Source organism: Orbicella faveolata, unplaced genomic scaffold (genome assembly GCF_042242905.1).
Source record: "Orbicella faveolata isolate gen_17 unplaced genomic scaffold, um_ofav_v1 contig_46, whole genome shotgun sequence".
NCBI lineage: Eukaryota > Metazoa > Cnidaria > Anthozoa > Scleractinia > Merulinidae > Orbicella > Orbicella faveolata.
This window is the reverse complement of record NW_028301576.1, coordinates 23,561,038-23,576,585: the sequence shown is the minus strand read 5'-3', so window position 1 is coordinate 23,576,585 and position 15,548 is coordinate 23,561,038. Positions and strand designations below refer to the sequence as shown.

Sequence of the window (15,548 nt, the reverse complement as noted above, 5' to 3'; positions counted from 1 at the left end):
TATGATGAGGGAGCATTGAAGGGGTGAGTGCAAAACCATGCTAAGTGACGATTTGGGTGAAAAAAAAAATTTTCACGAAAGGGCTTGAATTTTTGCATGCGGTCTTCAATGTAATAGAAAAACGTGGTCCTGTATTTTTGTCGCTGGTTTTTGCTTCGTTTATAAAGACGCCGCTAGGAAAACCGAGTGGTTTTTCTGCATACGCAATATCTCGAAAACGAAGCGAAGCTTAGCGGAAAAACTACGGGACATTGTTAAACATACCTACACAAAACTGTATGGGAAATTTGGAGCGTTTTCGACAAAGTTCACTCTTGATTAAAATACCTAGCGCCCTTTTCCCGCCGAGGTCTTCAAATAAACGAAGCCGGACCTTTGTTATGATAAACAGAGCCGACCCTTTGTTATAATAGCCAAGCCAAGCCAAGCCTTTGTTATAAGTCGAAGTCTCGCCTCGGTTTATTATAACAAAGGATCGGCCCGCCGCGACCGCAAGGACTTTGATTTTACTTAGAAACCAGCAAAATGTCAATTTCACGCAACTTATATAAGCTCAAATTTATTGATTTCAGGTCAAAAGTGGTTAAAACGTTGACTCATGTTAACGCGCGACGGCAAGGATGTTGATTTCTCTTAGAGAGCAGCAAAATGTCAATTTCACGCAACGTAAAAGCTCAAAAATGTCGATTTCAGCTCTAAATAGGTCAAAATGCTGATTTCACGTTAACGCGTGACGGCAAGGATGTTGATTTCACTTAGAAAACAGCAAAATGTTAATTTCACGCAGCGTATAAGCTCAAAAATGTTGATTTCAGCTCTAAATAGGTCAAAATGCTGATTTCACGGTAGCGCTTGACGGCAAGGATGTTGATTTCACTTAGAGAGCAGCAAAATGTCAATTTCACGCAACGTAAAAGCTCAAAAATGTCGATTTCAGGTCAAAAAAGGTTTAAATGTTGATTTCATGTTAACCCGTGACGGAAAGGTTGTTGATTTCACTTAGAAAACAGCAAAATGTTGATTTCACGCAACGTATAAGCTCAAAAATGTTGATTTCAGCTCTAAATAGGTCAAAATGCTGATTTCACGTTAACGCGTGACGGCAAGGATGTTGATTTCACTTAGAAAACAGCAAAATGTTAATTTCACGCAGCGTATAAGTTCAAAAATGTTGATTTCAGCTCTAAATAGGTCAAAATGCTGATTTCACGGTAGCGCTTGACGGCAAGGATGTTGATTTCACTTAGAGAGCAGCAAAATGTCAATTTCACGCAACGTAAAAGCTCAAAAATGTCGATTTCAGGTCAAAAAAGGTTTAAATGTTGATTTCATGTTAACCCGTGACGGAAAGGTTGTTGATTTCACTTAGAAAACAGCAAAATGTTGATTTCACGCAACGTATAAGCTCAAAAATGTTGATTTCAGCTCTAAATAGGTCAAAATGCTGATTTCACGTTAACGCGTGACGGCAAGGATGTTGATTTCACTTAGAAAACAGCAAAATGTTAATTTCACGCAGCGTATAAGTTCAAAAATGTTGATTTCAGCTCTAAATAGGTCAAAATGCTGATTTCACGGTAGCGCTTGACGGCAAGGATGTTGATTTCACTTAGAGAGCAGCAAAATGTCAATTTCACGCAACGTAAAAGCTCAAAAATGTCGATTTCAGGTCAAAAAAGGTTTAAATGTTGATTTCATGTTAACCCGTGACGGAAAGGTTGTTGATTTCACTTAGAAAACAGCAAAATGTTGATTTCACGCAACGTATAAGCTCAAAAATGTTGATTTCAGCTCTAAATAGGTCAAAATGCTGATTTCACGTTAACGCGTGACGGCAAGGATGTTGATTTCACTTAGAAAACAGCAAAATGTTAATTTCACGCAGCGTATAAGTTCAAAAATGTTGATTTCAGCTCTAAATAGGTCAAAATGCTGATTTCACGGTAGCGCTTGACGGCAAGGATGTTGATTTCACTTAGAGAGCAGCAAAATGTCAATTTCACGCAACGTAAAAGCTCAAAAATGTCGATTTCAGGTCAAAAAAGGTTTAAATGTTGATTTCATGTTAACCCGTGACGGAAAGGTTGTTGATTTCACTTAGAAAACAGCAAAATGTTGATTTCACGCAACGTATAAGCTCAAAAATGTTGATTTCAGCTCTAAATAGGTCAAAATGCTGATTTCACGTTAACGCGTGACGGCAAGGATGTTGATTTCACTTAGAAAACAGCAAAATGTTAATTTCACGCAGCGTATAAGTTCAAAAATGTTGATTTCAGCTCTAAATAGGTCAAAATGCTGATTTCACGGTAGCGCTTGACGGCAAGGATGTTGATTTCACTTAGAGAGCAGCAAAATGTCAATTTCACGCAACGTAAAAGCTCAAAAATGTCGATTTCAGGTCAAAAAAGGTTTAAATGTTGATTTCATGTTAACCCGTGACGGAAAGGTTGTTGATTTCACTTAGAAAACAGCAAAATGTTGATTTCACGCAACGTATAAGCTCAAAAATGTTGATTTCAGCTCTAAATAGGTCAAAATGCTGATTTCACGTTAACGCGTGACGGCAAGGATGTTGATTTCACTTAGAAAACAGCAAAATGTTAATTTCACGCAACGTATAAGCTCAAAAATGTTGATTTCAGGTTTAAATAGGTAAAATATGGCGGCCGGAAAATAGTGTTAACATCTGGAACTTACTTTGGTTATCTGGGACAATGACTATCTGCACTGAACAAATAAACATCAAATAAGCACTTTTCCAAATACAGCAACGTCTTAAATGGCTAAAAATCACGAGATAATACATATTTTTCGACAAACGCGATCGTAGCTTTATGTCACGCACCGCCTAACAGTTTAACAAATTAACCCTTCTGCGCAACGTACGGGTCTCCATACATCTGCATGTCCGCTGATCCCAGAAGTTCAAAACACTACAAATCATGCCGATATGAAATAAAATCAAAGCAACCTGGATCACAGATCTATGTTACAATCGATCGCTACTTGTTGGCCATTATTATCTTTAAATGAAAAAAGCCGAAACAGTCTAGTTACCAGTTCGAGAAACGCGAGCAGAACGTGATCGCAATGCATGCCGGGAAGGGTCTTTACACCTCGTGCGCGGGAAAACATGGCGGTCGATACAAGACAAATTTTATAAGTCAAAAACCAGTTCTCGCTTTCCAAACTTTGACACTAGCAACGCTTGGCAAATGGGCCACAACTCACGAGAGGGTATTTTTCTTGGGCAAGAACTGCTCTTGGACTTTGCTGCCTGGCTCGATCTGACTTCGAACGCCGATAACACGATTACGGTATATCAGCTACCTTCGAAGTTTCAGAACACATTTTGATTCTTTAAAACGTGCTGATGACTTACGGGTTTATCGAGGCTTTATGATGCCTCTCAACCACCAGGCAGGCACACAAGGTACTTTAACACAATGCTTAAGATATTAGTTGACAGAGCTCTAATGCGGCACATCTCTTTTTAGTTCGATGGTATTTCGTTTGCCGCTCGATCGATTCACGTGTTGTGCTCACGTCACAATAGCCGATGTAAACAATCTGTTCCCAGATTTCCGCTCTATATATGCTGTGAGATTTGATTTTGACTTCATACACTATAAACAATCTGCCTGTTTGCTGTTCAACAAATAAACTCCTTAAGACATGGCTGGGAAAAGCCAAGTATTTTTGCATACGTTATAACTCGAAAACGAAGCAAAATCCAGCGACAAAAATACAGGGCCGCGTTTTTCTATTACATTGAAGACCACATGCAAAAATTCAAGCCCTTTCGCGAAAATTTTTTTTTTCACCCAAATCGTCACTTAGCATGGTTTTGCACTCACCCCTTCAATAAAGCTCTCTGCACGCATTGCAGGCCTATGATGAGGGAGCATAAAAGCTCTCTGCACGCATTGCAGGCCTATGATGAGGGAGCATTATAAAGCTCTCTGCACGCATTGCAGGCCTATGATGAGGGAGCATAAAAGCTCTCTGCACGCATTGCAGGCCTATGATGAGGGAGCATTGAAGGGGTGAGTGCAAAACCATGCTAAGTGACGATTTGGGTGAAAAAAAAAATTTTCACGAAAGGGCTTGAATTTTTGCATGCGGTCTTCAATGTAATAGAAAAACGTGGTCCTGTATTTTTGTCGCTGGTTTTTGCTTCGTTTATAAAGACGCCGCTAGGAAAACCGAGTGGTTTTTCTGCATACGCAATATCTCGAAAACGAAGCGAAGCTTAGCGGAAAAACTACGGGACATTGTTAAACATACCTACACAAAACTGTATGGGAAATTTGGAGCGTTTTCGACAAAGTTCACTCTTGATTAAAATACCTAGCGCCCTTTTCCCGCCGAGGTCTTCAAATAAACGAAGCCGGACCTTTGTTATGATAAACAGAGCCGACCCTTTGTTATAATAGCCAAGCCAAGCCAAGCCTTTGTTATAAGTCGAAGTCTCGCCTCGGTTTATTATAACAAAGGATCGGCCCGCCGCGACCGCAAGGACTTTGATTTTACTTAGAAACCAGCAAAATGTCAATTTCACGCAACTTATATAAGCTCAAATTTATTGATTTCAGGTCAAAAGTGGTTAAAACGTTGACTCATGTTAACGCGCGACGGCAAGGATGTTGATTTCTCTTAGAGAGCAGCAAAATGTCAATTTCACGCAACGTAAAAGCTCAAAAATGTCGATTTCAGCTCTAAATAGGTCAAAATGCTGATTTCACGTTAACGCGTGACGGCAAGGATGTTGATTTCACTTAGAAAACAGCAAAATGTTAATTTCACGCAGCGTATAAGCTCAAAAATGTTGATTTCAGCTCTAAATAGGTCAAAATGCTGATTTCACGGTAGCGCTTGACGGCAAGGATGTTGATTTCACTTAGAGAGCAGCAAAATGTCAATTTCACGCAACGTAAAAGCTCAAAAATGTCGATTTCAGGTCAAAAAAGGTTTAAATGTTGATTTCATGTTAACCCGTGACGGAAAGGTTGTTGATTTCACTTAGAAAACAGCAAAATGTTGATTTCACGCAACGTATAAGCTCAAAAATGTTGATTTCAGCTCTAAATAGGTCAAAATGCTGATTTCACGTTAACGCGTGACGGCAAGGATGTTGATTTCACTTAGAAAACAGCAAAATGTTAATTTCACGCAGCGTATAAGTTCAAAAATGTTGATTTCAGCTCTAAATAGGTCAAAATGCTGATTTCACGGTAGCGCTTGACGGCAAGGATGTTGATTTCACTTAGAGAGCAGCAAAATGTCAATTTCACGCAACGTAAAAGCTCAAAAATGTCGATTTCAGGTCAAAAAAGGTTTAAATGTTGATTTCATGTTAACCCGTGACGGAAAGGTTGTTGATTTCACTTAGAAAACAGCAAAATGTTGATTTCACGCAACGTATAAGCTCAAAAATGTTGATTTCAGCTCTAAATAGGTCAAAATGCTGATTTCACGTTAACGCGTGACGGCAAGGATGTTGATTTCACTTAGAAAACAGCAAAATGTTAATTTCACGCAGCGTATAAGTTCAAAAATGTTGATTTCAGCTCTAAATAGGTCAAAATGCTGATTTCACGGTAGCGCTTGACGGCAAGGATGTTGATTTCACTTAGAGAGCAGCAAAATGTCAATTTCACGCAACGTAAAAGCTCAAAAATGTCGATTTCAGGTCAAAAAAGGTTTAAATGTTGATTTCATGTTAACCCGTGACGGAAAGGTTGTTGATTTCACTTAGAAAACAGCAAAATGTTGATTTCACGCAACGTATAAGCTCAAAAATGTTGATTTCAGCTCTAAATAGGTCAAAATGCTGATTTCACGTTAACGCGTGACGGCAAGGATGTTGATTTCACTTAGAAAACAGCAAAATGTTAATTTCACGCAGCGTATAAGTTCAAAAATGTTGATTTCAGCTCTAAATAGGTCAAAATGCTGATTTCACGGTAGCGCTTGACGGCAAGGATGTTGATTTCACTTAGAGAGCAGCAAAATGTCAATTTCACGCAACGTAAAAGCTCAAAAATGTCGATTTCAGGTCAAAAAAGGTTTAAATGTTGATTTCATGTTAACCCGTGACGGAAAGGTTGTTGATTTCACTTAGAAAACAGCAAAATGTTGATTTCACGCAACGTATAAGCTCAAAAATGTTGATTTCAGCTCTAAATAGGTCAAAATGCTGATTTCACGTTAACGCGTGACGGCAAGGATGTTGATTTCACTTAGAAAACAGCAAAATGTTAATTTCACGCAGCGTATAAGTTCAAAAATGTTGATTTCAGCTCTAAATAGGTCAAAATGCTGATTTCACGGTAGCGCTTGACGGCAAGGATGTTGATTTCACTTAGAGAGCAGCAAAATGTCAATTTCACGCAACGTAAAAGCTCAAAAATGTCGATTTCAGGTCAAAAAAGGTTTAAATGTTGATTTCATGTTAACCCGTGACGGAAAGGTTGTTGATTTCACTTAGAAAACAGCAAAATGTTGATTTCACGCAACGTATAAGCTCAAAAATGTTGATTTCAGCTCTAAATAGGTCAAAATGCTGATTTCACGTTAACGCGTGACGGCAAGGATGTTGATTTCACTTAGAAAACAGCAAAATGTTAATTTCACGCAACGTATAAGCTCAAAAATGTTGATTTCAGGTTTAAATAGGTAAAATATGGCGGCCGGAAAATAGTGTTAACATCTGGAACTTACTTTGGTTATCTGGGACAATGACTATCTGCACTGAACAAATAAACATCAAATAAGCACTTTTCCAAATACAGCAACGTCTTAAATGGCTAAAAATCACGAGATAATACATATTTTTCGACAAACGCGATCGTAGCTTTATGTCACGCACCGCCTAACAGTTTAACAAATTAACCCTTCTGCGCAACGTACGGGTCTCCATACATCTGCATGTCCGCTGATCCCAGAAGTTCAAAACACTACAAATCATGCCGATATGAAATAAAATCAAAGCAACCTGGATCACAGATCTATGTTACAATCGATCGCTACTTGTTGGCCATTATTATCTTTAAATGAAAAAAGCCGAAACAGTCTAGTTACCAGTTCGAGAAACGCGAGCAGAACGTGATCGCAATGCATGCCGGGAAGGGTCTTTACACCTCGTGCGCGGGAAAACATGGCGGTCGATACAAGACAAATTTTATAAGTCAAAAACCAGTTCTCGCTTTCCAAACTTTGACACTAGCAACGCTTGGCAAATGGGCCACAACTCACGAGAGGGTATTTTTCTTGGGCAAGAACTGCTCTTGGACTTTGCTGCCTGGCTCGATCTGACTTCGAACGCCGATAACACGATTACGGTATATCAGCTACCTTCGAAGTTTCAGAACACATTTTGATTCTTTAAAACGTGCTGATGACTTACGGGTTTATCGAGGCTTTATGATGCCTCTCAACCACCAGGCAGGCACACAAGGTACTTTAACACAATGCTTAAGATATTAGTTGACAGAGCTCTAATGCGGCACATCTCTTTTTAGTTCGATGGTATTTCGTTTGCCGCTCGATCGATTCACGTGTTGTGCTCACGTCACAATAGCCGATGTAAACAATCTGTTCCCAGATTTCCGCTCTATATATGCTGTGAGATTTGATTTTGACTTCATACACTATAAACAATCTGCCTGTTTGCTGTTCAACAAATAAACTCCTTAAGACATGGCTGGGAAAAGCCAAGTATTTTTGCATACGTTATAACTCGAAAACGAAGCAAAATCCAGCGACAAAAATACAGGGCCGCGTTTTTCTATTACATTGAAGACCACATGCAAAAATTCAAGCCCTTTCGCGAAAATTTTTTTTTTCACCCAAATCGTCACTTAGCATGGTTTTGCACTCACCCCTTCAATTATGGTAGGGTAATTTATGGTGACACTCAATACATTTCTTCTTATCTGAGTGCACACATTTGACAGTTTACATGGCATGATATGGCAATAAATTAAAGTTATTTGTTCCGTGAGGATGGGCAGCAATAATTAAGGATCAAATTCCTTTATTAAGGAGTTCTTTTCATTGGTATTGGGCTGCTGGAGGGCTGGGCTTTGTAATACAGAACCAATAAGTTAATTCAGGAATCATATTTGAACAATGTATGCACAAAAATATGCCTGTCCAGCAATGAGACCACATCCTTTCTTTGTCAGAGTACATGTGCTAAATGACATCAAATTAGAGTAGACTTCTCCCGTCACCTCTTCTCAACCCTTAATCATTACATGGACCTAGTGCCCTTAGAAGTCGGATCGTGGTCGTGTAGTCCTTGCTGTCTTAAATTGGGTTATATGTATGAATGAGATGATTGATTGATTGTTTACATATTGTATTTACCCATGTTTAAAAATCATTTACCATATGAATTGTGACAAAAATAGGATAACTATTCTGGATGGAAACTGAAGAAACCCTTATGGGCTTTTACATGTACAAGGCAGTCCCCCTATTTACAACACATAACTTTTAATTCATGACTAACTCACTTCCAGTCATAAACTGAATCATAAGTGAACATGCGTGGCACTTCTTCTTTCTTAGCTGGGTTGGTGATTTCTATTGTCCCTTTTTTAACATTCATCTCAATTATCCTTAAAGCATAAAAAGAATAACATCACAATTTAGACATGTTAGAATCAATAAGTTAGTCGAACATGTACAGCTGTAGCAGTCTGAAAACATCATAATGTGTAGTTACAGTGTACACTGTAACTGCAGGAATTTGTAAGTTAATATAATATAAACTATAATTGTAAATGCAATTTTGAACCGGAGAAAACACTAAACAACACTACCCCATTCTACATGTACATGTATTGGCAGCTAGTTGAGAGAAAATATATGTCTTGAATTCATATAATTATATATTGGTCAAAGTGGCGTAGCAACAGAACCGAACACAACAATAGCAATATTTTCTCATAGCACCCATTATAATGCAGTAATTCCCTTTCAAAATCACATTTAATTTGTATCACATGACTATTTAACGATTCTTTGAGAATACTAAATGAAAACAAATTCTAAAATTCTACTACGCAAAAAGGTTTTTAAGTTTATATGTTGCTGTGAACAAGCCGGCAACGCAAAATAAATTAGAGGGTCCCAACAGGGTTTTCAGAATAAGGGATCTGGCTTATTGGAAGGCCTCTTAAATTACCTGCAAATTTATCACAGCTTACAACAGCCCTACCTTTGATGCCCTTGGGCTATTTCCTTTTCATTCATTGGACGGCATCTTACGACCACCTTCACAGACTCGCCTGATTTCTTGCTAGACTGAAGTCAACATGACAAACGTCAACCAGGTTCAGTTGTGTAGTTAACTGAGCATAAACCTAATATGTATATGTCTTGCTTTTGAATTCTGCAGAGGTTTTCCAATTTTCAGACCAAGAGTATTTACAGTGACAACAAATTTTAGAAGGGTGTTACATTTATAAATACCTAAAAAATCAACTAAAGACAAAAGATAAATGAAGAATAATTGCCAAGAGCACTAAAAGAAATGAAGGATTTCATGCAAAAAGGGCATATATCACTTTTTGGGGTGATTTTCACTTTTTGCAGGATCAAGCCAATTTTTGGTAGACTGACTTGTTTTGACATGAAAAGCATTGTTGCATAATTGCTTTTGTTGATTTGCACTTTGTTTTTGACAAATAATGTAATACTATGCAAAAAAAAAAAATCAGTTTTTCAAGCGGAATCTTTTGGAGCGAATCCTTTGAAGGTGGATTTCAATGCAAGGCAGCAGTTACTTTCAGCAGTTTCAACAGCATGGATTTTTCTTAAATACAATGTTTTGATTTTTGAAAGAAGTAGAGAAATAGACTGGGAAAGAAAAAATTGCCCAACCTCATATCAAACAGATGTCACAACAAAACAAACTTGAATCCGGCCCATTCAGCGCCTTATTTGCTTGCGCTAGCGAAGCAACAGCAAGAGATTAGCGTAATTATATGAACAATAAAACTTGTATCACTTTGAACAACTAGCGACAAATGCCACATTTTGGTGACTTCATCGTTTAGTGAAACAAAAGGTTTCTTTTGTTTTTTGTTCAACAAAAGATCTCCAAGAGATGCCCTTGGAAAACTGAATTTTTTACCATACCTAAAATTACAAATAGTCCTTTGAGAATGTTGGAAATAGCATTTCTGAACCTCTAGATTTCAAAATTTTCTGGAGGAGCATACCCTCAGACCCTCCTAGCGGCTCGCATCTTCGCTGCTCAATTCTGTGCCCTTAATTAGGTGCGTCAATTAATGGCTTCCTTCGTGATGTTTCCTGCAGTTTTTAAAACTTATGAAAAGTGCTACAGACATTTTCACTCAAAAGAAGTTCTCAAAAGACATTTTTAGCTCCTAAATTTGTTACAGATAAGATAAATTACTAATTGGACCTTGTGTTGTACAATTCCGGGAGTAATCGTGCTCGTTATTTCAAATCAGCCTTATGCTTCACTTGCACGATTACTCCCTAAATTGCACTCCATTCGGTTCAATTACTATTACTTATCAACGTACCATAGCAACATAACGCACGTAACCTTAAGCTTACAAGTATATGTACATGTACGTTCAATGAGCCTAAGCCTGTACATAAAACTTTAACTGAAAAATAGATCACATTGATGTTGAAAGTAGAAAAAGGTTTTATTAGAGTTAGTTTTTCTGATATCAAATTTATCATGCCTTTCAGTATTAATTATAGAAAATTAATGATAATAATGTTAGGCAGGTAGTTGAGATTATCAGCACTGGTGCTAAAAAACAGCATATTTACCCAGGCAGTGAGGCCTGGGTTTAAATTTTGGCTCCGCTTTTTTTTTTTCCCTTGTTCAGTCACAGATTGTCATCTGATCTCTAAAGCACATGCGTCACCTTTGCATGGGTACAGCACATGGAATTTATAGAAGGTGTCGTGAAAAGTTAGCATGGATTCCATGATTTCTAGGGCGCTGAAATCAGATACAAACGAACATACATGTACCGTTCACAATAGACCAACACTAAAGGACATTAAGCGTTTTCAGAACGGGTCAGTCTGCAAGCCTTATGAGACATCAATTTACAAGCGAACATTTTGAGTGAAATTATCAAGAATCATGTTACACCAAAGGAGCTATCAACCGGGGTTAGCAACTCTTCAACTTGATAAAAAGCATCTTCAGAAGCGTCATTGTATTTTTAGACGTGATCGTGAACCAAGTAGAATCCCAGCACGAACTCAAGAACGTCTGAGCAACAGGAGCAAAACGTTAGAGAATTTGTTTACGAATGTATCTCTTTGAGTACACCTATTAAGTAAAATGTTCTGAGAAACTTCCTAAAGTATAACAAAGTTAAAATATCGAACTAACCGATATTCTCTGGCTATTTTCTTATAACAGAGTTATGTGTCTTTACAAGAATGAAACCTATGCAGCGAATTATTGTACATTAAAGCTGAAAGAAACTAATGTATGTTGACCCCAGTAAAACAATTCTTGACTTGCACTGTCATGCAATCCTGATGCAATAAAAAAGTTATTCGGAAGCCATTTAGTGGATAAAGTCAAGAAATTGCGTATAGGAGATTAATGAAGATGACACTTCTCTAATTTTTGAGTCTGTGCAATTTCCCAAACCTCAGATATTCTTTGAAATATTTTGCACAATTTACAGAGCCCAGTATGGAGCCGCCATGTTGGTGTACCTCCACGGTACACCAATATTGCAGTTGGAAAATAGTGTAAACATCTGGAACTTACTTTTGCTATCTAGGCAACTGATTATCTGTATTGAGCAAACAAGCATTTAAATAAGCACCTTTCCTTATACTTTAACTTCTGAATGGGCTAAAAATCATGAAATAAGTATATGTTTTTCGACAAATGCGTTCGTAGCTCAATGTCATGCACCACCATAACTCTGAAATTCAAAATGTCTCGCTTGCTTGGGCAACGCAAAAAAAAAAAAAAAAAAACGACAAAGGCTAAGGAAAATAGACTGAAACGTTCATAGGCTGATATAAAGACCTTGACTCATTTCACGCCCTAAAGACCTGCAAACGAGTAATAAGCTATTAATTGATTCCAAGAAATGCAATCAAAAGCAGAATAGCTTAAGCACATCGATTCGATTGGATTTCGTATGACTTCAAATGCAGAACATTTAGCTCAATTGCTTGTGCTTCTCAGTATAACGACTGCCAGGGTACACGCAGCAAGCGTCCAGTTGAATTCCAACTGTCACTGACACAAAATAAAAGGTCATCTTTGAAGGGTCTCACTCCATTTCGGCCAAAAAAAAAACAAATACAAAGCAGCAAAACGAATCAAGAAAATGATAAAATGCCAATCAGCTCAATTTAAATTTCATAGACAAATACATATATGTCCTCCATTATCAACAGTTTACGTTTCGTAACTCACCATGACGACTAAGCTCAAGCCCTCAGCACCGCCTTGTTCTCAAAACGTAGAGTCTAAACGTCAAGTTTACCGTCAAGGAGATGAATGTTTTCGCTTTTGAGCATATCAATGTTAACACTGAGGTAGGAAGACACGTCTTTTCTATTCCGTTTGGGCATTCATTTGACGAACCAAGCCGGCCGCCATTTTTCCCTTATTTAGTTTCTAGTCCTTCTCGTCCCAAGCCATAACTATACCCAGTCTTCCACGGATAACAGCGCGCAAACGGAGTACCATGGCAGTTGTGTCCTCTATCAGGAGCCCATCGGTGATGGGTTCCTGATCTTGTAAGTTTCTGTTTCGTTCTGTGCGATGAACAAGAGTTTTGACAGTTAATTCTTGTTTTCAGTGCTTTTTACAGGCTTCATCTGGAAATAAACTTATTTTGCACCAAACCCAGTGGACAAATTATCTAGTGTCACTTGACAGATGTTAAAATGTTCCGATTTTTGGCTGATTGCAACAATCACCAGTCAGTTTGGATTTGCATGTGTTTGAGTAAAACTAAGCCATGGAAATCACATGATTATCGTCACGCCATCGTTTTTGAAAAGCTCCTTTTTCAAATGTTTTCTGTTCACACGGAAACAAAAGCCGGCGTTTTCAAATTCCTCCGGTTTCAAGAGCGGTTTCAAAAAGATCCGTTTGTATGATGAATTAGTGTGGACGGTGGGCCTAACCGTAGAAATAAAGCTGCATTGTCAAATTTCTCCGGCGTAGTGTGGACTGGGCCCAACTGAAAAAGCCACCATGTCCAGTGAAGGACAGAACAAAATAAACAAATGGGCGCTGAATTCGCCTCAGTCAAGGAGCTACAAAATCACTGTTTATATAAAGTTAATCCTAATTAAAATAGCAGTATATTGTAACGGAAGATTTTTCTTTTGCAAACGAACTGGAACTGGCGAACTCTGAATGCTTCATCAACGAGATAATTCCCGGGGGAAGGGACCCCATATAAAGAGGACGGGGGTGCTCGTCGTACCTTTAAGGGGTTAAAAAACAGTTTTGGTACCTGTTAAAGTGTTCAGCTTCAAGAGGTCCTCAGCAGGAGCTTTCGCAGCACCTTTAAGGTGTTGCGCCGAAAAAAGTCAGTGTCAGTTAAATTGTTGTTTTAGTTTTGGTACCTTTTAGGGGCAGAAAATATTTTAGCCAAGCCCACAAAACAGGATCGTGGAAAGTCTTAGGGGTTCTTTTCAAACTTTCCGACGAGCATCCTGGTCCTTTCTATATAGGAACCCGTCCTTTTCCTGGGGAATAGAGAGTTTTAGCAATGAAGACGGCGATGGGGACGACGCCTTGTAAAAAATGAATTTCTATTTTACCTTCGAATGTCACAACTCTGTAAATCAGTTCAGTACGCGTATCGGTCTAAAAACTTGCTCAGGCTAAACATGCACCGACAGTGTTCAGTTCAGAAGAAGATACCAAAAATTAGCCATTGCGGTTCGCGTTCTCCAAAATACATAGAGCATAGTCATTTCACGTTGTTGTTTTGCAGAAGACAGCAAATAAATGTACCAAGATTCAAAACGCATGTGCACAGCTATTGTTCTGCTCATTAGGGAGTTTTAGCAAACCAAGACGGCGACGGCGACGGCGACGAGAGCGACACCAAACAAAAGGTTTAATGAGCAGAACAACGGCTGTGCACGTGCGTTTTGAATCTTAGCTTGGTACATTTCTGTTGTGACATTCGAAGGTAAAATATAACTTCATTTTTTACAAGGCGTTGTTCCCATCGCCGTCGTCATTACTTAAACTCTCTATTAAACCTTTTGTTTAGTGTCGCTGTCGTCGCCGTCGCCGACGTCGTGGTTTGCATGCTAAAACTCCCTATTAATAACTACGACGAGGGAGCTTAAGCAAATCACGACGGCAACGGGAACGAGAAGTCCACCAATCAAAAGGGTTTAATGAGCAAATCAATGGCTGTGCACGTGCGTTATAAATCTTTGTACATTTCTTTGCCGTCCTCTGCAAAATAACAACGTGAAATGACTAAGTTCTGCGTATTTTGGAGAACGCTAACGACGGCGGCTAATTTTTCGCATTTTCATTTGGAATTGAACGCTGGCGTTACATATTTAGCTTGAGCAAGTTCTGAGACCAATAGGCGCAGATCTAGACAGTTGCTAAATTCGAAGGTAAAATATAAATTCATTTTTTTACTAGGCGTTGTCCTCGGGTTCGCCGTCGTCATTGCTTTAGCTCCCTAATAAGACACAAACCGGGGCACTCGCTTGCAAGGAAGAGCCGTTACACTCTTGGGTACTGGGATCTAGTAACGAACTGGACAACCGATTAACAGCAATAACTCCGACTGCTTTGGTTCCAACAGCAGTGTTTGTTTTCTCGAAAAAGTGCATAAAATTTAATCGAAATCTTATCGAAAGAGCTTTGCAACTGCGATCGCTTATGTATGACTTTTACCAGCGTCTATTGCGCAACGATGTGAAAGCAATTGCAACGAAATACAAAGTCCTTTAAGGATAGTGCAACTAATATACCAGTGAAATCGAAGTTTCAACATTTCTCCGGGCATACCCCGAGCATTTGACGCCTTTTCCTGCCTGCGGGGGGAAGGAATTTGATCATCTTAGTCTTCCCGGGGGCGGGGCATTTGATCACCACTCATACCGGGTAGGGAATTTGATTCCTAGCCTCGATTTCATGTCACGTGTCCCGATGAATCCACGTGGGTTGATAAATCAATCGCGGAAACAAACTTTGATGAATTCAAAGGAAAAGATTGCGGATTCGTGGCGGGTTGGTTGAAAACCAAAGGCTTACACAAGCTTTGTTCCGTATTATAATTATTGAAGAGGCCTTCAAGACGGGGATTGATGCCGAAGACAGCCTTATCACATTTGCTAAAAAGTGTTGCCTTTCCTTAAATGAAGTGAAGATTTGGGTTAGCCATCTTCAGAAAAAGAAGGAAAACCGTGCAAAGCCAATGCAGAAGGCAAAAGAAACAAGGGCAAGGAAGAAACAAAAATGATTTCAACAGAGACAAACATATTTTACACTCATATATTCTTTAAATAGTTTA

At 38.8% G+C, this 15,548-nt stretch overlaps 1 protein-coding gene across 1 annotated transcript in view; it reads right to left on the bottom strand.

Moving 5' to 3' along the window:
• LOC149098984 (kinesin-II 95 kDa subunit-like) overlaps window positions 1-12,695 on the bottom strand; it is a 52,397-nt gene extending 39,702 nt beyond the window's left edge. The window contains exons 1-3 of the mRNA XM_089277344.1: window positions 12,458-12,695; window positions 9,233-9,318; window positions 8,526-8,630 (exon numbers count right to left, since the gene is read on the bottom strand). Of these exons, the coding sequence (XP_089133470.1) occupies window positions 8,526-8,630; window positions 9,233-9,318; window positions 12,458-12,460 (194 nt within the window). The 5' untranslated portion in view covers window positions 12,461-12,695. The remainder of the gene's footprint in view (window positions 1-8,525; window positions 8,631-9,232; window positions 9,319-12,457) is intronic.
• Between the last annotated feature and the right edge of the window lie 2,853 nt (window positions 12,696-15,548).